Source organism: Cannabis sativa, chromosome X (assembly GCF_029168945.1).
Source record: "Cannabis sativa cultivar Pink pepper isolate KNU-18-1 chromosome X, ASM2916894v1, whole genome shotgun sequence".
Classification (NCBI taxonomy): domain Eukaryota; kingdom Viridiplantae; phylum Streptophyta; class Magnoliopsida; order Rosales; family Cannabaceae; genus Cannabis; species Cannabis sativa.
The window spans coordinates 3,724,027-3,748,932 of record NC_083610.1 but is presented as its reverse complement, the minus strand read 5'-3'; the positions used below and the strand labels follow the sequence as shown (position 1 = coordinate 3,748,932).

Sequence of the window (24,906 nt, the reverse complement as noted above, 5' to 3'; positions counted from 1 at the left end):
TACTTGAATAGAAGAACTTCTTTCTTTATAATATCTTTGAACATAGTTTTGTGGCTTTATTACATCAAAAATGGCATCGATTGTATAAATGTGCAACTGTATTTGTCAGCATCTTCTTGTTCTTTTTACTCTTAAAAGTGATAAAAGACTTCAATTACAATTTACAAGTGAAGTGTGTTTTTAGAGTTGATAATCTTTTTCAGTTGATGTTACTTGGGTCACAAGTCAACTTGAAACATAAAAGTGCACCACACACTAATATTGTTTAAGCTCTCACTAATATTAATTTGAGCACTGTTAAAAGATATCGACATAGTGCAATTTAATATGGTGTTTTGTACATTTGAATTTTAATTAATATATAGGATCTAATATTAAATAACATTCCCTCAAATAATAATAGTAATAATTATAGGGTATTGGCAAGCCGGTCTTGTATATGGGGTTTAAGGTACAAAATTAAATTTTAGGGTTCTTTTAATTATTATCAAGATGATAGTATTAGTGTTTTAGTGTAATGGTAAAGTTTTTAAAAGCTCTTAGCTTAAAGTAAGAATTTTTACTACTACACTAAATAATATTTATTATATTTTCTTATTATTCAATATTTTATTTATATATTAATAATTTTTTTTACAATTTTGGAGCCTGAACATTTGAATATTTGAGACGCACGCTTAGCTCGCCTACTCGGCTTTAAGTGTTGGACATTATTGGATGCCTTTAGCAATTTTTTTATTAGTTTGCTAGTTTAACTTTACACTATTAGTTTGCTATTATTTCTTTGTTTTTTCTTTTTCTTTTTGAGAAAATTCCATACTCTACAAAATATGGGTCACATGTGGTCATTTTTCTTAATAATGCAAGCTCGAAGATACCAACAAAAATATCATATTATTTTTCAATTAAATTACACAATTTCATTTTCTAATAAATAAATCCAGTAATGGGTCACACTAAAATAAAACAGAAAAGCACACATCATTTATTATATATTATCATTAAAAAGAAAAAGAAAAAAATAAAGCATGCTTGATTAGTTGCTAGAGATTCATATAAATACGAGAATGGCTAATTAGGCTCCCTAAACTTTAACATGTACTAAATCATGCTCTCTGAATTTTTTTGGCCGTTAAAAATTTTCCCTAAACTATTGAGATTGTTAGATTTAAGGACTTTTGTCTAATTTCATTCAATTTTACTATTTTAGTGATTATTTATGTACTAAACCATGTTCTCCAAACTTTGATATCAATCAAATCATGCCCCTCGAATTTTTACATGTACTAAATCATGCCCTTTGAACTTTCATCCATATTAAACTTTTTTTACTAAAATTGAACAAAAGTCCTTAATCCAACAATCTCAATAGTTTAAGGAGCATTTTTAACGACCTTAAAAGTTCAGGGGTATGATTTGGTACATGTCAAAATTCGGGAGATAAAAATCCTAATTAGCCTAAGAGAATTGACAAAGTTAGCAGCTGAAATTGACTACAATTTTCAAGGGTGTAGAACTCATTAATGACTAAAATTGCCACTAATTCTTTGGGGGGTGTAATGACCATTTAATATTTTGGCTAAAAAAAGTCAAACAAGAGGTATCAGCAGATTGAAATTAAAGCTTGTTTCTTCTTCTTCTTTGACATAAAATTAAAACTTGTATAACACAAGACAAGAAAGATTGCTAATAATTTGATATTAATTGTACACTTGTATGTAGGGAAAGAAAGCTTGATTTGGGCTTGGTGAAAAAATAAACAACTCAAACCACAAAATTTGTGTTGGTGGCTTTGGTTTGATGCCATTGCTTAATTTCATTGTATTTTTTCTAATAGCATTGCTATATGGCACCAAAGTGCCTAACACTTTTTTGACATACATAGTATAATTAGTTAGTAGTTTTTTTATAACTTTTATTAAATTAAAATAAGTGGTACCCGATATTAAATTACATTAATAGTGATATTACACTTTATAAAAATATTAGGCACCATAATTTCCCTATAACATTTCTCTAAACCCCCAACCCAAGTTAATAATGATAAGTATTCCATAATATTAAGTTTCAAAAGTTTAGAAACTAAAAATCACACAAGTTAGAAAGTAAAAATCTGCCACCATATGTAACTAAAAAAAAAAAGACTTATTGTGTATTATGTAAAGATGGATTGCATCATTATTTTGAACAAAACATTTTTTCTATTTTATATGTAATTGGAAATAATATTGCATGGTATTGACATTGAGGTCATTTGTGCAAGACCTTATCCTAAATATCATTATTAAAAAAAAAAAAACTCTTTCTTAGAACAACCACAAAAAATAGGAAGAGCAAGATAGGCTTCATAGCATTCATTGGCCACTCATTTCAGGTTGCAAGAAAAGTTTTCATTATAATATAATCAAATGTGTTGGGACTTGAGAAAGAAAGGCATGACTTATCAATTTTTTTAATTATTATTTTTCATGTACTGAAGTATTATATTTCAACATATCTTTCATAAACAACAATATTGGTTCACCTACTATAGTTTTTATTTTAGCCATCTAAAGATTGAATTTTTATAGCCATTGATGGGTTTTTTGTGCTTGCGGACTCTGTAGATAGCCATAAAAAATAGAGTAACTTTTGGTTAAAATGAATGAAAATATAAGAATATAAATAAAAATGAAAAGAAATAAAATTTAAAATATATAAAAAAAAATATTAAATTTTTTGTTACCATGCAATGAAATGATATTTTCTTTAATTTCAAAACGGAATTGCCATTTTACTAATGGTAGAAAGATTATTCTATTAATATTCAACTAAATAAATGAATGAAATAAAAATTATTTCCTTTCTATTCCATTCCATTTTATTATCTCCAACCAAACACCACTTAAAATAGGTTTTTCATCCGATAATTTGGTGATTCATTTTTTCTTGAGAAAACTTAGAAAATGGAAAAAAAAAAATGATATCTTTGATAGAATGGAAGTCCGTGATCAAATATAATGTATGATATATTTTTGAAAATTCATACTATTACATGTATGATATATCAAATCTAAAATTATATAATACTATATGTTCAATCTCTCTCTATATTACTCTGTGAAAACAAAAGATAGATCAAATCTGAATGATATCTCAGATCCTCTTTTGGATTGGACTGAAAACTCGATTATAAGGTGAGTTTCTTTTTTGTTTTGAATTAAATCTTTCATTTTTTTTAGATATTCATATGAGTTATGAATTTTAGAAATATCTTTTCGAACCCAAAATCTTTAATATTCTAAATTTTTTTGGCCCGTGAGACCCCAATTTCTCCATAGGAGACGGATTTCTAAAACATAGTAACACTATTCCTCTAGTTTATATTATTTTATTTTTCATTTTTGTACCACAGATTGTATATACATACAGTATGTGAATCTAGATAACACTAGTCCTTTAGTTTTAGATTCATTAAGATTGTTTGTAGTTGGTTTGTTTGAGAATTTATGCTTGTTTCTTTTTGAGTTAGTGAAAGACCTATAGATTTTAGAATTTTTGCTTAAATGTTTGCACAGTGTGATGAAGTTTTTGAGTTAAATTTTTTAAATTTAGTTTTGAGCCTGGGAGATCTCAGTCAGTGTCGTGTTGGGTTGAAGGCTGAAATGGTGAATAGTTGATTTCATCTTGTTGTTTGTTATTGATTTTGTTCTTTTTTGGGTGAGCTGATATAATAGGATATAGTGGTAATTTTGTTATAGGTTTGTTTTATATTGATTTTGTTCTATTTTGTGCCATTATTTATGGCTTTGGCGCCTTACAAGGCTTTAGCACCTATTATATGGTTGGGCCCCTAATTATTTAGGGTAGTTTGTTTAAATTTTCACGATTTCCGGTATTGAATGTATAAGAAAATTTTGACGATTTAATAATATTTTAAAGTTAAAGTTATGCACTATACAGATTTATTAGTCGGAATAAAAGGATTATTTGGGTTAAGGTATGAATTAAAGAATATTTTAAACTGAAATAAGGTTTAAGAGGGTTTACTTTAAATGCTAATTCCTATTAGCTATATTTTGGTTTATATTTTTTTAGGAATTTTCGTGTTTAATTGAAATTTTAGTATTCAGATTTTAATATTATAATTAATTAAATAAATTGAAGAATAAGAATCTTGAGGATCTTGTAATAAAGGGAGGTGGTAATACCAATGGTCTAATGAGAATATATTGCTTCAGATATATTTGGGAAGTCAAATTATTATGGAATTTTGGTTTGTTATCAATATTATGGGGATGCACCAAAATTATTACATTATTTGTATTTTTAAATAATTTCTGGATGAGTGGTATTAGCTTTTTTTATGGAAGAAATAGAAGTACAAATTTGATGGATGAGCTGCCCCTTTATTATGGCTTTGGTGCCTTTCAAGGTTTTCACCCTTGATTTATGGCTGGCCCCTAATTATTTAGGGTAATTTGGTTCAAATTACAAGATATCATTAATTATAAAAATATTATAAAATTTAATAGTTAACAATATGTAATTATGAGATTATTGCCTTATTAGCTTATTATGGATAAAATAATATTAATTTTGGCTAGATAAATTATAAATATGAGTTTATTATAGATAACATAATATTATAAATAACATAATATTAATTTTGGTATATAAATTATAAATGTGGGATTTTGTAATTAATTGGAGGTAGGAACATTTATTGTGAATTGAGAATATTTTGTTTTATTTTATTTTTATTTTTGGAAAGATATTGAAATTAATGGAAAGTAAATGCTAATGAAGTATTGAGATTATTGTCTTATTAGTTGTATAGGAAGATACTAATATTAATGGTTTTTATAATAATTTGAATGGTATAATAATTAGGAGATCATATTTTTAAATAATAAATAAGGAAGCATTATGTCATAATACCAAATTGGATTAATTAATATTAATTAAATGTATGATTAAGAGGTATTAGGAAAAATGTATTTTTGAATGTGAAGAGTACAAACTTAAGTTTTAAGGATATTAATACAATTTTGGTTTAATTTAGGTTGAATAAAGATTATAGATACCATGTTTTACGCTATAAATAAAATAATAAACAATTTGACTTATTAAGAATTTTGACATGTTTTAGTCTAAAAATAAGTAATACTTTTAAGAAATAAATGAAAGAATTAGTATATAATATTTTTGAATATTTAAGGAATAATGGGTATTAAAAGGAAAATTTTATTTATGTTTGTTTTTAAAAGGGTAAAGGTAAGGAATAGGGATCTTATGAAGTAGAATGCTATAATTTAGTTATTACTAGCCAAAGGGTACTCCCTTTGGCTAGTTCTAGTATTTTATAGGGAGATCTAGTTGCTTAGTCTTGGTGGTTAGTTGATTCTATTCAGTTTGAATAATTTTCTAATTAAAGTTTTATTCTATTTTTTTGATATTTTTTCAGGCGGAACTTCAGTTTTTTATTGAGTTGAGAGCGTTGTTGGAAGATGTTATAGCTTTATTGTCTAAATTTCCGGGGGCAGTTTTGTCCCATGGGGCTCGCTCTAAGTTTTTAGCGGCCTATGGTTGGCAAAGCATGCTCTGCGGTTAGACGATGAGCTATCCTGGTTCGAGGAGGTTCCAGCGCCGGTGGCGGACGTGGGCGTCGTAAATTCAAGAGTGATTTTAATCACTTTGTCAAAAAAAAAAAAAAAATCTAAAATTATATCTAGAATTAAATTTAGGTTTGGGATTTTTTTTTCTGAATTTATTTATTGTTATATGTTGACTCCACATAATATTTCAAATATTTTTTTAAAGGAATTTTAGTTATTATTTATAGTATTATATTATCAATTGAAATGAGATTATTTTCTTAGTAAAGAAAAAAGGTAGGCTTATGTTGACATTTACAATTTCATATTAGTATAAAACCATTCACAAAACAATCCATAACACATAACATATTTATTAAAATAAATTGAATAATAACCATTAACCAACAATTTAATTTAATTATAACTTAATTCAATAATACAAATATATACACCTACCAATACACAAATCAACTATGGTTTGGATGCTTGGGATTTAGGTTAAGAAACTGGAAGTTAGAATTCTGAGTAGTCCTAATACTCTATTCAAGAATAAACTCTAGATTAGATAAAGGTCCTAGTGCTTCTCACTTGATTGGAAACTTGCCTTCCTCTCCAAATGGTTTTTCCAATCCTAATTGGGTGTTGTCGGGTAGGGGAACAGTGAAAAATAATGCAAATGCTGCTCTTGACGCTTCTAATGATAGATGTGGTTTGGATATGGTGGTTCGTGACTCCACATGTAAGATTATGCCTTCTACTATTTGATATATTTTTGGTACTTTTTTTCCTGAAATGATAGAAGCTTTAGTTTTAAAAAATGTTGTCATCCAATTCTGTCTATTGAGTTTTCAAAATGTATTTTTGAATCTAATTGTTTAAATGTAGTAATGAAGTTTAACAACTAGGTTTCTTTTGGCCTCTTCTTTGGGTTTAGTCCTTGCAGATTTTAGACATGGTTTTGTTGAATTTCATTATGCTAATCCTTTTTTTTATTATAGATCTATTAATGTTGTTGGTCATTTTTAAATATGTATTGTCAGAACTTCTTAGCAAAATATGGTAGTTTGATTACTCTTTTTGTATCTATGATCTTATTTTTTATGAGATGATTTAATATAATTAGTATCTGCTCCACTTTTTTTTCAAGCTTTTTGCTTGAAAGGGTCATTTGGGGTTTCATCTAAAAAGAACTTTAAAAATTTTAATTAGTTATACATTTATAACAATATATCTATATAAAAATAATTATATTTTAATAATATATATTGTTTATAAATTTATTTATGTAAAATTAATAATTTTATTGTAAATTGTAATACAAATACAAATACTATATTTACACAAACATAATTTTATTGTAATATGGTATTAAGTATTTTTTTTTATTGTTATAGCATCTCAATTAGAATATAATTTATTTAATTTTAAATATATTTTTTTTTAAACGGCTCTAAATATATTCTTAATTAGAAATTCAAAAGTATATATAATATATTTATGTGAATAAAAAAAAAAATACATACCTACCAATACAACTCATAGTATCAACATAATTACAAACCCAACTCAATTTAATCACAACTAATAATTCAAGTCGACCAACCTACCAACCAAAGGGCCTTATAGTCAATTAACAAGATAATTATATGATAAATTAGAGTATCGTTATTAGATACCACTAGTGCGTAACACTTTTTATTGGTGGTGCCTTACGATCAGGCCCAACCTTGTGCATAGGCACGCTAGGCCTGTTTCTTAGGCCCACTTAGCTCAGAGGCCTATTTTTTTTTCTTTTAGAAATTATATATTTTTTTACTGATTTTAAAAAATATCATATTTTGTTCTAAATAAGGGTCTAATTTTTTTTTCTTCATATGATTTATTAAATTTCAGAGTCGGCCTTGCCTATAATTGGTTAGTGATACTTCTTAAAAACTAATTTTTAAAGTTATATAAAAATCGATACTTAATTATACTAATAAATAATAATAATATGACACTGAGGAGACTGGAGAGTACTAAACACTAGTAGTACTGTTTAGCATTTCTTAATAAATTACCATAAGAAAAATAAAAATAGATAAATAAGTGAATTTTTTCATTATAGTTTAATGGTGAAACATTGGGAATGTTGAGTAGAGAAACAGAGTTAATCATAATGTATAGGACAAATCCAACGAATCACAATAATAAATAATAATAATAAGCCAATCATCTAGGCAAGTTGCATATTTTTTATTTTATTTGTAAGAGTGTATAATATCATCATCAATTACATTATTTATTGTTTTTAATTGAGTGGCATTTATCTTTTGGCTTGTTTTTTAATATTAAACTTGTATAATAATCATTCACAGCAGAATTAAGAGTTGTTGTTTTCTTAGTAAAAAATAGTTTATGTGCATGAACAAACTCTTTATCTCTATTTTCTAGTGATAGAGGATTTGGTGCATAAATTTGGATATGATTATTTATATAGAATTAGATTATATTGGATTGATGATGCATAATAGGAATTCTTAATTTATGAGTTGTTGTAAGTTAACAATAGTGTCCAACCTTAATAAATTGTGATATCTTATAAGTTATAAGTGGTTAAATTAATTATTAAATTAAAATATATGAAATTTCAACGTCAAAAAAAAAAAAAATGTATGAAACTTAATATTATTATACTAACTATGTTATGATACTTTTAAATAATGTTAGGACTATCGGTGTTATTTAACAATTCCCTACAAAAATGTTTAGTAGGGGTAAAGATTGGATGTGAGGGAATGTGTAGTGTACTTCTTGTTTGGATTAAAATTTTAGGTAGATGTTTATTTTTTGTCTCAGTCAATTATATAGAGTAATGTTAACTTATTTGAAGAGTTTAGTTTCATAAGTCCTGTTTGGTTGAGATTTTGCTTATTTTTACTTTTTAAAAAGTTTTTTTGAAAAAACTACTGAAGTTGACTTATGTTAAAGTAATTTCCTAAATCTAAAGTTGAAACTCATTGATTATCTAAACGACAATAAAAAAAGTATTTTTGGAGCTTTAAAAGCTCAAATTAACTTATAAAAGTCCAGCCAAAAATACCAAAAAACTTCTAATAATAAAGTTGTAACTCTCAAATACTAAGCCTGACTATTGCGAAATTTTTTTTATAAGTGACTAATCTTAATTGTTTGGTATGATGTAATATTTTCATGAGAATTGTAATTTTTTACATTCCCATAATTGGTATGGGATTTTTTTTTTTTTATTTTAAGTCCAAAAAATTATTGTTATTGAAATAAAATTATTCCATAAGAGAGTAATCTTAAAATCTTTCAAAAAGGTAGATTCTAAACATATTTTTGAATTTTATACAATAAATTTAATGTATTGATAATTTATATAACATTTTACAACACTTTATCAAAGTCCTATATTCAACAAAACAATAATCAAAACAATATAATCTAATTAATTAAATTCTCATGCATAATTTTGTTTCCAAAAGAAAATCATCGTAACCAAATACAATTAGGACTCAGATCCTCTGTCTAATATTGCTGTCTATTTTCCTGTCTAACCAATTAGAAATGTCCACATCATTTAATGAATTAATAGCTTTAATACATAGCCCTTAACTTACCGTTTGCATTATTGGAAACTTTCCGTCTAACAACTATCTAACCTTCACTCATTAATATATTGTTCTAAATACAATAATATATAAGGTGCACTGTGCAGCAAAAAAATAATTATTCTTTTACTGCTTATTCTTTTTTTCTAACTATATAATTTTATAAGAGATTCTTACAAAAATATTAAATTTTGAGCAAAATTTTATAATTTTATTATAGGGCGAATTTTTTTTATAAAAATACTGTCTTTTTATAAAACAACCGTTAAACAACAAAACAGAACAATTAAAATAATAGTAGAATAACTAAAAAATAACCGTGGAACAACTGTGAAAACTTAACACAGTACACAGTATAAAACTTACACCATATTTTTGAAAAAAATTCCGCCCTATAAAAAAAGTAAAAAAATTGAAAAATTTCAGTATGTGGTATAAAAATCTTTTTTTATAAATCACCTTGTATGATATAATTGATTAGCCTAAAAAAATTGTATTGTATAATTTATTCATCAAAAAAGTTAATTTTATATAATTTTTAAAAAGATAATTACATAAGGTACTATTTTTCTTATAAAAAAAATTATATTTTTATATTTAATGATTTTTTTTTTATATTTTTACAGGTTTACACTGTCGATTTTTAAGGTTGGGGACTAATCTGTATCAATTTTGAAGACTTTTGGTGCAATTATCCCTAATTAATTATAATTTAGAGGTTATTTTTATTTATTACTTACCCGTATCGAGACTTAATTTTTTTATAATAAATTAAAGGTTATTCTTAAATATTCTATATAGAGGTTCTACTGTATATATATATTTAAGAAACTACTCCATATACTATTTTTTTTTTAATTTTTAGTTTGGGTTGCTTCAGTAGTTTTTATGTGGGTTGATATGTGGATTTTAATTGCGATATAAGTTGCTCCGTAAATTATTATATGAATTACTACGTGAATTTTCGTAAAAATATAAAACAGTTGCTTTAAAATGTAAAATAAAAAAGAACCGCTTTATATTTTAAGGAATAATTTCACAAAAACACAAAAATAACAAAAAAAAAAACTGCAAAAACTGCTTTACAGATATACTTTATTTTTTTATAAGAAAGATTATATAATTATAATATTATTGTTCATTATGTATACTATAGTCTGTACATATATTTGTTAGAGATATTATTACAATGGAAGATAAACCAAGATATATACATATATTATATTACATGCATGTGTTGTAATCTTCTCTTCTACCTTTCATATATATATATATAATTTATAGTGTATATATATGTATTGTAACATATATTTCATCAAATCTCTTTTATTGTCCTTGTATTATTTTTACAATTGAGTTGTATATATCTTGGTTTATCTTCCATTGTAATAATATCTCTAACAATCAAAAGCTTATCCCTTTTCAATGGAAGAGGTGATAAATCAAGTGTGAGAACACAAGGATAAGAGATTATATGTGAAAACCATTCATGGGTGAGCATGGTGGTGTATATTATGTGATTTACTATATTTTTTATATGATAGTAATATATATGATATATATATGAGTTATATATATGCGATCATGTGTTTATATCATATTATATATATGATATTTAAATTTTATATCATGTTATTGTATGTATATATGTGAGATATATAATATATAACATGTATATATATGAGTAATATATATTATATATATGTAGAGCATGTGATATAATATATATTAGTGAGATTAAATATGTAGAAATAATTATCTCTATATATTTATTTGAGACATGCATATATAATATATGTTATATATGTGTATATAATATATATCATGTATATTAATATGTATATATATGTTATATATGTGTGAGGTATGTAGCATATATAGTTGTGTAATTAATATATATATGTATTATGTGTATATGATATATATGTATATTAAAGTATATATGTTATATGTATATGAGATATATAACTTATATATTTATATAATTAATATTGTGTATGTCACATACATATTATATTAATAGGCATAGAATTATTATTTGAGAGTTATAATTCATGCATGGGAGTTATATATTAATTTTGTACATTAATATACAAATTATATAATGTATATGATGATAATATTGATAGTGTTAATTACTATTGATGTGGAGATTATTATCATATATATTGTGAATAAAGAGAATTTGAAATTCTTTTTCAATAGTGATTTTAAAAAAAAAAAAATTGTAACTTGTGAGAAGTTACATTCTTTTTGAATAAAAAGTGATAATTATCTCATTTTATGAGATAAGAAAAGTGAACTATGAGAGTTACACTTATGAGAATTGTCTTGTCATAGCAAGAATAAATAGATCAAAAGTAGTTGATCTAAACTTATGAAATGAGTCATAAATTGGAAGAGCAATTTTAGACCCAAATCAAAGTGAATCATGGTGGATTCAAAAATTGTAAAAAGATAACAAAATTGGAGAGCAATTTTGAATCTTAAATAATCAAAGTTGTGAACAAAATTGATGAAAATTTTGTTAACTTTGGTATAATATTTGGGTTACTCTCATTGAGGAGATAACTTTAAAATTATGGGTAAAAATAATCACATGATTTTATGAGTAGTAATGTGAGTTTGATATTTTAGTTTTGTTGAGAAAACTAAAAATGTCAAATGGTATTTTGAGGTGTCCTTAAAGAGTCATTTCAAGAGGAAAATACACAAAAGTGATATTTTATATACACTTTATGCTAGAAATGTGGGGGTGAGCCACAAATTTAATCAAAATGTGTTTAGACATTGTTGATTAATTTATTTGATTTTGAATTCAAATTCTAAATCAAGTTTGGCTATGTGCATAAGTGAAAATATTGACATATTTGGTGTCAAATTTTTGGTAAAAATAATTTCAAGAAGGAAATTAAATTTAAGAAAAATTATAGAGACAAAGTGGTCTTCTATATTTTAAAATCAAGATATTTTCTTGATAATGAAATGTGAAAGTGTGGGGGTGTATACTCTAATATGAGAAAATTTAGACATATTTAGTGTCTAAATTAGTGTTTAATTTTGATATGCTTGGTATCAAAATTATTGAGAATTTGAGTTGTGTGAAAATTAATCTTTTATGATTGAATTTTCCAAGCTTAAGTACTTAAGGAGAAAAGTGGTCACAAAGTGAACACTATATTTTGGCATGCATGATTCACATGGAATCAATAGTGAGAGGTTATAACAAATCGCTTAATCTCCGTACAAGATTAAAGCATGAATTTTCGAGGGATGGGACCTAAACTCCCTTAGTGTTTCTCTCATTGATGGTAACCTATCTTAACACTAGTAAACATCTAGTCTTAAGTTCAATAGGTAATAACAAGTCAATAGAGTGAATATTGTACTCAATTGTCCCATCTATGGATGAGTACATGTTGTGAAAATTGAGGGTTAAAACCGAAAGGTTTTTTAATGGAGCTTAAGCTTAAGAAAACTCACTTAAGCTTAAGAAGTGTCTAACGAGTGGTGAGACACTAAAAATCCACCTATATGGACTAGAGGTGGTGCCGCCTTTTATGAGAATTGGGAGTTATTCTCTAGAGAGTCCATGAATTGGAATTTTGCACATGGCCATTAACGGTGCAAGAGCGAGACATGCGGTCTCAAGTGAGCATTAGCGAGGGTGTGTGTGTTATCACCGGTTTGTATTAAAGGAATAATGGTTCAATGCTACGGCAACCAAAATTTCATCAAACTTTGTGGTAATTACACTAAAATAAAATTCAAGTCGAAAGACATTTTATCTAATGCACCTAAGCAAGACTTCTTAAAAGTGTGTATTTAGTCAATCAAAGTGGGGGAATGTTATATTTTGATATAATATTTTTGATTGATTAAATAAATGTTACAAAAGTTACAAGTTTGTTACTAAAGAGATAATATTTAATCTAGTGGGGGATTGTTATATTATTTATAATAATATAATATATAGATTAAATATGTGTAATAAACTAATAATATGTAACATATGACAATGTATATTAGTTGTCATCTTTTTGTAACATTTGGGAGTTACTTGTTACTATGAGTAACCTCCACCATCATCACCAACATTAAGAGTGTAAAAAGATGTTACACATCTTAATTTGAAATTCTTAATGCTATAGGAGTTATGGTGTGTGTAGGAGTTACATTTGAGTCCATAACATCTATGGGGTTATGAGTTTGAATTTCAAATGGTGATGATATCCTAAACACTATATAAAGAGGTCTAAGATGCTCATTTTGGAGAAGAAGTTTTCTATCAAGAAAGCACTTTGCTAGAAAACCCTAAAAGGCTTGATAATTCCCAAAGCTATTTCCTAGAGAGTTCCCTTAGTGCTTAGAGATAGGGGGAAATAAGCTTTTGGACAAAGGTGTAATACCTTGTTCAAGTCATGGTGATCCCCACTAATCTACACTCAAGGTTGTGAGTGAGTGTTTATATATATATTATTCTCTTGTTATATATACATATATTATATTACATGCATGTGTTGTAATCTTCTCTTCTACCTTTCATATATATATATAATTTATAGTGTATATATATGTATTGTAACATATATTTCATCAAATCTCTTTTATTGTCCTTGTATTATTTTTACAATTGAGTTGTATATATCTTGGTTTATCTTCCATTGTAATAATATCTCTAACAATATTTATAAGTAGAAAAACGAAGAATTAAAAAAATTAATAAAGTATGGCAAGTCGAACTATCTTAAATTAATATATGTATTTCAAAATGAAAAAAAAAATTATTGAAAGAAGATAATTGTTAAAATAATAAACGGAAAGTTATAAATAGTGCTAACGGCAAGTTAGGAGCTATGTAATGCTGTTAATTCATTAAATGAGGTGTTTTTAATTGGGTAGACAGGAAAGTAGACAGGATTAATAGACATAGGATGTGAGTCCATACAATTATAAATTCTCAAACAATTATATTCTTCGCTTTAATATTTTAATTAGAGTAATTTGCAGCATAAATACTTAAGTTTAATTTTTATCTGTAAGTTATATTTTCGTAACTTTCGCAGGTATGTATTATTTTTTATTGATCTTTCATAGGTAAATTAATTTTTTTAAAATATAAAATTAATAATGTAGACTAATCAAGAACTACTACGTCATTATTAACTTAATATGATTAAATATTTAAGAAAATTCATAAAATAACTTAAGTATTAATATTGTTAAAAATTAAACTAAAATATTTATTTACAATTAAAAATTAAATTGTATTTTTTTCAAAAAAAAAAAAATAAATTGTATTTATATCACAAATTATTTTTTAAATTAATATATTATATAATTGTGTAGGGTGGCGAGTTCAAATAAATTGAAAATGGCACGTGTGGAGGGTGAGGCACTCGGTGACCGTGCACAGCTCGGTCGTAACTTTCAGTGTTAATTATATCATTATTTTATTATTAATTTGTGACACGTGTCATATCTATTAAGTCAAATCAGTCTTTTTTTTGGAATTGAGCAAACTCATCAATACACCAGAAAATTCCAACCGGCCCCTCCTTGTTTTTCTCCACATCTTCCCAAGTTACTATTTAAAAAAAAAAATCCATTACTTTTAAATTTTTTTGAAAAGAGGTTAGGTGTTGCTCATCCATTTTCGAGTTAACAACAATTTCAGAGACCACAAAAAAGAAAACTTGAACTTATATAAATTTTGTAAGATGGTTACTTGTAACGTTCCCGCTTCAAGTCTTCATAAGGCCCTTACACCCACAGATTTATGACTCTTATACACGAGTATTTTCAGCGTGCTTTGTCCTCACTCACACGCTTCTTGAGAAAACTTCTCACTCAGGTCAAGCACGCTTAACTGAGGAGTTCTTTCATGATGAGCTACTGAAAAACAAGATGTAAGTACCAATCAATCTATTTAACATCTCTTCAACTGCGTAGTCCCATACCTACACAGCCTCAGAATCATCACACTAAAATTGCCCGCACGTTTAACTGTGGAGTTCTTTCGTGATGGGCTACTGAAAAACAAGATGCACTTTGTTGATATAGATAGTATCAATCAATTCATTAACCTCTCTTCAACTGCGTAGTCACATACCTACACAGCCTCAGAATCATCACACTTGACTGTCCTCAAGCGATGTGGGATTGCACAGCTTACCCGGTATTTTCCCTTACGGATCACGGGACTACTGACTGTCACATTACCAGCTGAGGCTCCTCCCATACATGAAACTATCAAAATTGGTGATAATGTATATTTTTGAGTTATCATATATACGTTATTAAAATTTTAAAATGATATTAATTTTGAGTTAACATGTATAGTGCTACATTATGTTTTCTTTAAATTATTAGAACTTATTATTCGTGTTTTTTGATAACCAAGAAATAGGTCGTTTCTAGGCCTAATATGAAAGTTAGGCCCGATTAGAAGACCCTCCAAGTTGATTTATAAAGAAGGTTCACCCAACCGAGGAGCGAACTCGGAGAATCGAAGCCGTATCCATCTGGGATGCCCACTGTTAATGGACCCGAAGACATGAAACTGGACGAGCTTAGGGAGGCACAACAATTTCGAAGGAATACCAATTCAATATAATCCTGCGTGCCAAACAGACCCATAGAAGAAAGTAAAATTGTCCACAAATTAACTGGTCTATTTTTTTTATTTTACAAATATTTTTTTTGAACTAAGTGATTTTTGTAAATTTTTAAAAGCAAAACAAACTAGATTATTGACTAAAACAAATACTCAAACCAAATCAAATTAATTTACTATATTCGTTTTTTATTGATTTTTTTTTGAAATTTTTACACCGAAAATACAAAATACACATTTTATTACATATATATCTTCACACGGTCAAACCAACATTTATACTTATCAACTTTATTTTATTACACTTTTACCACTTGCACACACACTCCATGCAGCCGTACACGTCATTGATTGATGACTTCTATCAATCATATCTTACATCACTTCCCACTCTTTTTCTCACTTTTTTTTTTTTTTATTATTTTCAATTTCTTTTTCAGTTTTTCTTTTTTAAAAAAATAAAACCTCCATAGCTGAACTCTTCTCCTTCCAGGATCCCAACCCATTTTCCATCTTCTTTCTGTTCTTCTATTTTTTTTTTCAACTCACATTAACCGATTTACATAACTGTTTTCCCTCTCTTTCTTTTGCTCTTAATCCATTTATAAATATGGCTATTACTCGTTCTTCATCCACTCATTCCCCTGTGCCAAAAAAAATATTCTAAAATGGGGTTAAAATCTGTAGCTAATAGGAATAAGGGCAAACATCCTGTTGTTCAAGACGATGACTCCGATTTTGCTCATCAATTGTCGAAACGTGACCGAGCTCCTCCTAAAAAGATATCAAAGGTTGCTGCCCATGAAAAAATTTCTCATGCTCCTGCTCAAAAAATTGACTAGGATGGTGCTCCTCTTCGATCGCAGGTTTGTTTTCGGTTTCTTTTTGGTTTTCCCCCATTTTTGAAATTTTTTCACATTCAACTTTTGTGGGTTTTGTGTTTATTGATTTCTCATTTTGTAATAGTTTTTTCATAGTTTTTTAATAGTGTAAACACCTTCTGTATGTATTTTTTTTAATATGTTTTTTGTCTAGTTGTTTCTTGTCCATTTTTATATCATCAATGGGTAACAATGAGATTTATCATGGATGTTGATGTTCAAAGAGTTTTTCCTGTATTTTAGTTTGTATAAAAGTTGTTTTGTAGTTTTATTATAGTTTTGCTACTTGCATATGTTATTTCATTATAAAACTAATATGCAACTATTTGCACAAAACTTACTATGTATAACTGCTATTTCTTGGTCCCCGTCAAATTAAATTCCTGCATAATATATAAACTATCATAAAACGATAATGCAACTACAAGGCAACCAAAACAAAAAATAAACAAACTTATACGTAACTGGTTGTACCTTAATTCGAATTTGCTCTTCTTATTGTGTTTTTTAAAAAATATATTCCACATTGGAAACTAGTAATCAATCAAAATACAACTGTATATAACGTAGATCTATTATTCATGAGATTTTTTTTTTAAAAAAAAATCACAGCATACACTGTTTTGGATTCAGTGGGAGCTTCAAATCTGTTTGTTACAGATCTACATTTCATGAATTTGGATTTTGATATTATGGGGAGTTGTTTTGATCGAATAAACAGAAATAAATGTGTAATTTCAATTTCTTCACAGTTTTTCTGGTTTTTTTTCGTCATTTTCTGTTTAGATCATTGCAGGTCTTCTTTTCCAGTTGATTTCGCCGGAATAAATGGTTGTATTTCCTTCGTTTTGGTTGTTTTGCTGTTTTGAAATGATCGAGGTATGTTCATCTTCATCGTTCGCTCCGTGCAGCTGAAGGTTTAGTGCATGTGGTATTTTTGTAAATATTTGTATGTGGACTGTATAAATATTTAATGGGCCGGCCCATAGTATTTTTGTAATTTTTTTTTTCCTTTTTTGTATATTTCTGTTTTTTTCCCTTTTTCTTTTTCTAAATTTATAATATTTAAATAACAATAAAAAAAATCTTAAGCCAACATACTGGTAACTCAACTTTGAATTCTTTGTATTTGTGGATAATATTTATTAAATTATAATTTTATCAACAATTACACAATCACTCTATTTCTTAATAATATTATTATTAGGCACCAATAGTGGTTATTATCATATAAAGGTAACGCCTTATAATTATTTAAAAGTCATTACTTTAAGTTTTATGTAGGGGTGTGGATAAATCGATCCGATCTAATTACAACCAAATATTAAATATTTGATATCTAATTGTGATCGGATTTGGATGTTATTTTTAACTATGCAATTGATTTGGATGAGATGGTTGGATAACATCCAGTCAAACTAATTATTATTTTCATTTAATTTGAATGAGTAATTAAATTTTATGTTATACATAAAGTATATATGTATACATTAAAATTTTATTCTAATTTTTTTGAATTGGATTGGAATCTAATGTATACTGAAACTAAAATATTAGATGTATTCTGTGGATGTTGAATAAAGTTGAATCAAACTAACAAGGGCAAATAGCGGCATAAGTATCTAAAATTTTGAGTCTGTAAGCAGCATAAATCCAATGATTTTTTTTTTAGTGGTATAAGTACCCAATGTTTGTAAAAATGTAATTTTTTTCTATTTTTATTAGTACAGGCTCACAATAACAAAGTCTGTACTGATAAAACTGGAAGAAAATTATAGTTTTATAAACATTGAGTACCGCTAAAAAAATTATTGGGTTTATACTGCTTATAAACCCAAAACTTTAGGTACTTATACTACTATTTACCCAACTAACAAATATACATGAAAAATATCTAGATGATAGAACCGATCCAATACAATAATCAACGAATGTTAAATAGATTGAATGATTAAAATTAATTTAAATTAAATGAGATAGTAAAATTTAATATCCATTATATAATTACATCGAATTTAAATAAATCTAAAAATATTAAATGTGTTTACATAATAAAATACTAAAGACTGTTAGTACCTTTTATAATTCTCTAACAATAATAATTTGCACAGCACTTTATTCCCTAGCAAGAGGAAAAAAAAAACTATATAATTTATTAAATATTTTTATTATTATATATTAATTTAAAGTTCCTTGCTGGCTTGCCAATAAAAGCTGTTTTGATCACATACATAACCTTTATCCAACTCTTAACTTACACAAAAACAAAAAAAAAAAATTCAATTAATATCACATATTCTTTATTAAAAATAAAATAAAAGTATGTATATATTTGTGTGGAGTGTGACTTATAAGTTATTACTAATAATTTTGTATTTTTTTATTATTACTAATTATCAAAACAGTCATATTTTATTTTGAGATATAATAATCTGACACTCAAAACAATATTTTTTTTACATACAGATTTTATTATTGGACTCCAAGACTGAAATTAGTTAATAATATTTTAAAATTTATCATCTTGGAATCATAATCTTTTTGTTTGTTTATTACTTGGTTGAACCAAAATTTATTTATTTAGGTCGTTTTAAATGTGCAAGAGTAACTTAAATAATTATCCATCCACCAATCAAATAATTAAAAAGATATATTTTAATTAATATCATTTTTAATTTTCTATTTTACAAAAATTATTAATCAAATTTTATGCCTTATTAATTAAGAAATTAAATCTCATATATTTTTTTAAAATATTATAAAATAGTATCTTAAATTTAATTTTTGATAATATTTTTTATTTAATATAATTAATTTAAAGATAATTCCTAACATAAACAGATATAAAAAATCTAACTAGTCATATCATAACACCTTTACATATAACTTATTACTAAGTTTTATTTTAACAAAAAAAATCAAAAATAAATAGTAATTATTTAATATATGGTCTAATAATATATTACGTGTTTCTAAGTCAACACTTAAAAATTATAAGATAAGGTACTTTTATTATCACAGTTTTAACTAGAATCATATGTGTAACAATGGTAAATGTTAAGAAAGTTTCGTCACAAATATATCTTTAATATTTTGTTTTATTTTAAAAAATATAGGTTCAATTTATCATTTAAGGAAATAAAAACAAATCCAATCTGTATATTTTTCAAAATAATACTTATCCACTTTTTTAATTAAAAAAAGAATGAGAGTTTTATTTGCATCCAAAAATTTATAAATGGACTATATTTTAATAATTTTTATTTTATATAAATATATATTTATTTATTTAGTTTATTTTAATTTTTTCTTCCAATTCATTTTCTTAAAAATATATTTATCAAATAAATATAAATTATGTTTAAAATATTACAACAAAAAATTATGTGAATTTTTATTAAAAAAATAAAAAAAAAATTATACATATTTTTTAAAAATTATTAAAATAAATTAAATATTAAATATTGAAATTAATATAAATTAATATTAAAATTTTCTTTAAAAAAAAATTAAAAATATTTTAAACTTACTTTTTTAAATATTGTGTGGGTTTTACTTAGAATTTCCCAAAAAGAAGTCCCATAAATCATAACAAAATAAAGAATAAAGAAAGTAAGTAAGGCTAGCTGGTCCTCTTAATAAAAAAGCTGGAGGAATAACCAAGGGCATTATCGTAATTTCCTCGAAGCTCCAATCTCTCTAATTTTTTCGCTTAAAAGACCCAATTTTCCCTTTCACTCTCACCACTCTCAATTTCTCTCTCTCTCTCTCTACTTTCTCTCTCTAAATAATGTGTCCAACAACTAAGCAAAAACACCGTAGCTCCGCCGCCGGAGCCGGCCGAAGCTCCAGATCCGATGAATCCACGACCGGAGAAACCGATTGGATGACGGAATCGATCAATGGCGGATCTCTACACAAGGTTGACCTAATCACTGGAATTAACGGCTGGGCTTCACCACCAGGTAATCTCTTCTCACTCAGAGCCAAGAATTATCTCACTAAACGACAAAAATCTCCTGCTGGAGATTACTTACTCACTCCGATCGGTATGGACTGGCTCAAATCCAGTACTAAACTCGATAACGTTCTCGCTCGTTCCGATAATCGCGTGGCGAACTCGTTAAGGAGATCTCAAGGTCAGGGAAAATCTCTTAAGAGCTTTATATTCGCTGTGAATCTTCAAGTTCCTGGTAAAGATCAGCATAGCGCTGTGTTTTACTTCGCCACAGACGATCCTATCTCTCCTGGTTCGCTTCTTTACCGATTCGTTAACGGTGACGATGCGTTTAGAAATCAACGGTTCAAGATCGTGAATCGGATCGTTAAAGGACCGTGGATCGTCAAGAAAACGGTGGGGAATTACAGTGCTTGTTTGTTAGGTAAGGCATTGAACTGTAATTACCATAGAGGAACGAACTATCTTGAGATCGACGTTGATATAGGAAGCTCCGCCATAGCCAGTGCGATTCTTCACCTCGCGCTTGGTTACGTTACGAGCGTTGCGATCGATATGGGGTTTTTGATCGAGGCGCAGACGGAGGAAGAGTTGCCGGAGAGATTAGTCGGTGCAGTTAGGGTTTGTCAAATGGAGATGTCGTCAGCTGCTGTGGTTGACGCGCCTCACGCGCCGAGTGTAGTGCGTGGTATAGCGAAGGTGAATCATCATAGGTCCGGCGATGGTGACTATGACGATAATTAATTGAACCTTTTAATTAATTAGATATTTTTAATCTTTTTTTTAAATAATTATTTTAATTTTTTTTTTGTAATTGTGATTTAAGAATCCCTTGTATAATGGGTCAACACTTGGACGGTGGATATTGAATCATGTAGATAATAAAAAAAAAAAAGAAAAGAGAAAAGTAACACCCAAAACATATTTGATAATGGATTCGAATTTTTAGTGCATATTTAGTAGATTATATTTATATATTTAGTAGATTATTAAAATTATTGGGTTTAAAGATTTTTGATTAATTTTATTCATTTTTACTAATTTTGTTATATTAAAGTATGTTCTGTTTTCTGAACTTTTATTCATCTAAGATTTTTTAATTCAACAATTTTAATAGTTTAAGTATAATTTTGTATATCTTAAAATTAAACAAAAATTCTAATTAGCTATATTTTGTTAAGTTAGACTCAATATAAAATCAAAGTATACACTTATTTTTGCAATGTTGTGTTCTTAATGTTCAGAAAATGATATGAAATTACATAGTATATTTTTGGTAGTATTGTTGAGCATACTATCAGGATATTTGCTCTTTGAATTAATTTTTTTTTTTTTTATGTTAAAATTTTGGTTAACTAAAATTTTTGCCCTCTTGTACAAAATTATGTTCCATAACTTTTAAGGTCATTAAAAATGTCCCCTTAAGAGGTTGGATTTAAAGATTTTTTTTTCTAATTTGGAGTATAATGTAGTACATGTCAAAATTTTTGGTAGATATCAAAGTCTGGGAGCATGGTTTAGTATATAAACAATCACTGAAATAGCAAAATTGAATGAAATTAGATAAAAGTCCTTAAATTTAACAATCTCAATAGTTCAGGGGCTATTTTTAACGACTTTAAAAGTTCATAAGGTATAATTTGATACATGTTAAAATTCAGGGGCAAAAATATTAATTAGCCTAAAATTTTATTATTATTAGATTTAATGATTTTTGTTTAATTTTATAAAATTGTACTTTAATTTTGACATACATCAAATTGTTCTTAAATTTTAGAGGAAAATCTATAATAGGACTAAATATAAAATTATATTGGGTAAATGGCGGCAAAACTCCTAATACTTTCGTTTTGGTTTCACTAAACCCCCACAACCCAAATTTCTGTGGGTAAACTCCCAAAACCACTATTCTGTTAGCAATTTACCCTTTTTGTCTAAGTTTAGCCGTTAAGTGCCAGGTTGGCTTGTCCACGTGGACACAATATACACGTGGCATAATTTTATTGGTCCACGTAAATAATTATTTAAAAAATTAAAAAATTAAAATAAAATTAATTTAAAATTAAAAAAAATTATAAATAAAAAATTAAATAATTTTTTTTTTTCTTTTCTTTCTTTTTCTTTCCTTTTTTTTTTCTTTCTTTTTCTTCTTCTTCTTCAATGCGATTCTCTCTCTTTCTAATATGCAGAAGCAACATCGACAGAACACCGCCCACTTCTTCCGCCCAGACCACCGCCAAGACCACCACATCTGCCCACCACCATCAAAACCACATTTACACACCACAACCATCACCGAAACCTCTTTTTCAGATCCAAACAAAACCCCACATCTCAGATCCAAACACATCAAAAGAGACCTAAACACTTACCAAAATTAGGGTCCCAATTCTATACAAACAAACAAACACAAAAAAACAATACAAAGATTTCAAATTTTCAAATTTCAGCTCTCCTCCGAACTATTTTCCCTCTACCAGTCACCCTAAACCGCTTAGCCGAAGCTCTCCTTCGAACTATTTTCCCTCTACCAGTCACCCTAAGCCGCTTAGCCGAAGCCTAATACAAAAAAAACAATACAAAGATTTCAAATTTCATTCAATATCTTCATTTTCCCACGTTTTCTCACGAACCAAACAGAACCCAATTCGCTAACCAACCCAGAAAAAAATTATGATCATAATTACTAGAGAAGAAAGAAATTTACCTTGTGGGTTTTTATTTTGTAGCCTTTGGCAGCGACTGTGAGAGAGCGCGGGGAATTAGGGCTAGGAGTGACTGCGGAGAGTTTTTGGGTTAGAACCGAATTGAAGCCAGAAATGGTTTGCCAGGAGCTGAGCTTTAACGAGTTGGCCTTGTGGAAAGGGGCGAGCCGAACAGAGGGGGAATCAAGCCCCAGATCCTCAACCGGATCCCGAACTCCAGGCCGTTCTTGGGGACGACCTCTCCGTCCGATTCGCCAATGACGAGGGATCAACCCACCCCCAAATCTCGGTCACCTACTGCTTCCATCTCCGGCACTGGTGGCGTTCGGCCACCTGCGTTGTCACCCCGAGCGTCAATGGCGAGGGATCAACCCACCCCCAAATCTCGTTCGAAGATCATCATCATCATCATCATCATCATCATCATCATCAAAACCGAAGAGAGAAAAGAGAGAGAGAGAGAGAGAGAGAGAGAGAGAGAGAGAGAGAGAGAGAGAGAGAGAGAGAGAGAGAGAGAGAGAGAGAGAGAGAGAGAGAGAGAGAGAGAGAGAGAGAGAGAGAGAGAGAGAGAGAGAGAGAGAGAGAGAGAGAGAGAGAGAGAGAGAGAGAGAGAGAGAGAGAGAGAGAGAGAGAGAGAGAGAGAGAGAGAGAGAGAGAGAGAGAGAGAGAGAGAGATGTGTTGGGGTTTTCAAACGGAAAGAAAAGAAAAAAAAAATAAAAAAAAATGAAAGGAAAAAAGAAAGAAAAAAAAAGAAAATTATTTATTTTTTATTTATAATTTTTTTAATTTTAAATTAATTTTATTTTAATTTTTTAATATAATTATTTACGTGGACCAATAAAATTGTCACGTGTATATTGTGTCCACGTGGACAAGCCAACCTGATACTTAACAGTTAAATTTGGATGGAAAGGGTAAATTGCTAACAGAATAGTGATTTTGGGGGTTTACCCGCAGAAATTTAGGTTGTAGGGGTTTAGTGAAACTAAAACGAAAATATTAGGAGTTTTGCCGCCATTTACCCATTTATATTTGAACAAATTAGAGGTACTTTTATCAATAATAAAAGATTAATTAAGATATAGTAATTAGTAAACAAAAAGTTATCTTTTTATTTATTTCGTAGAAATATCACATCCAATTATTGATTTTTTTGTTGTTGTTGTTGTCTTTCTTCAATTATTATTTATTTTTAGTAGAGGCTAGAATTAAAAAGAAAATGTAAATAAAAACAAAATGATATAGCATAAAGGTCCAAAATAGGATGGGGTGTGGAGATTTTGGTGGTGGGATCATATAAGACATTTATTTTATTAATTGGTAAATAATAATAACAATAATAATAAGAAGAAGAAGAATTGTAAGTTGTCGTATTACTTCTAACGACAAAAACTCGAATCAAAATAAATAATGGTCTTGGACGTCACTCGTGACAAAATGGCCAATAATAATACTTACTATTTATTTCAGCAAAAAAAAAAATACTTACTATTTTATTATTTTTGTTTTTTACTTTTTCATTTTTAAAGTCAAAAAGAAATATGTCATCCAA

At 27.6% G+C, this 24,906-nt stretch overlaps 1 protein-coding gene across 1 annotated transcript; it reads left to right on the top strand.

Moving 5' to 3' along the window:
- The first annotated feature begins 20,421 nt into the window (after positions 1 to 20,421).
- LOC115707579 (protein ENHANCED DISEASE RESISTANCE 2-like) lies at positions 20,422 to 21,601 on the top strand. Its single transcript, XM_030635595.2, has one exon. The coding sequence runs from the start codon at positions 20,481 to 20,483 to the stop codon at positions 21,390 to 21,392; it is 912 nt and encodes a 303-aa protein (XP_030491455.1). The 5' UTR covers positions 20,422 to 20,480; the 3' UTR covers positions 21,393 to 21,601.
- The last annotated feature ends 3,305 nt before the right edge of the window (positions 21,602 to 24,906 follow it).

Excerpts from the sequence above, each read along its gene's own strand:
- LOC115707579 (XM_030635595.2), top strand. The coding sequence starts at position 20,481 with ATGTGTCCAACAACTAAGCAAAAACACCGTAGCTCCGCCGCCGGAGCC.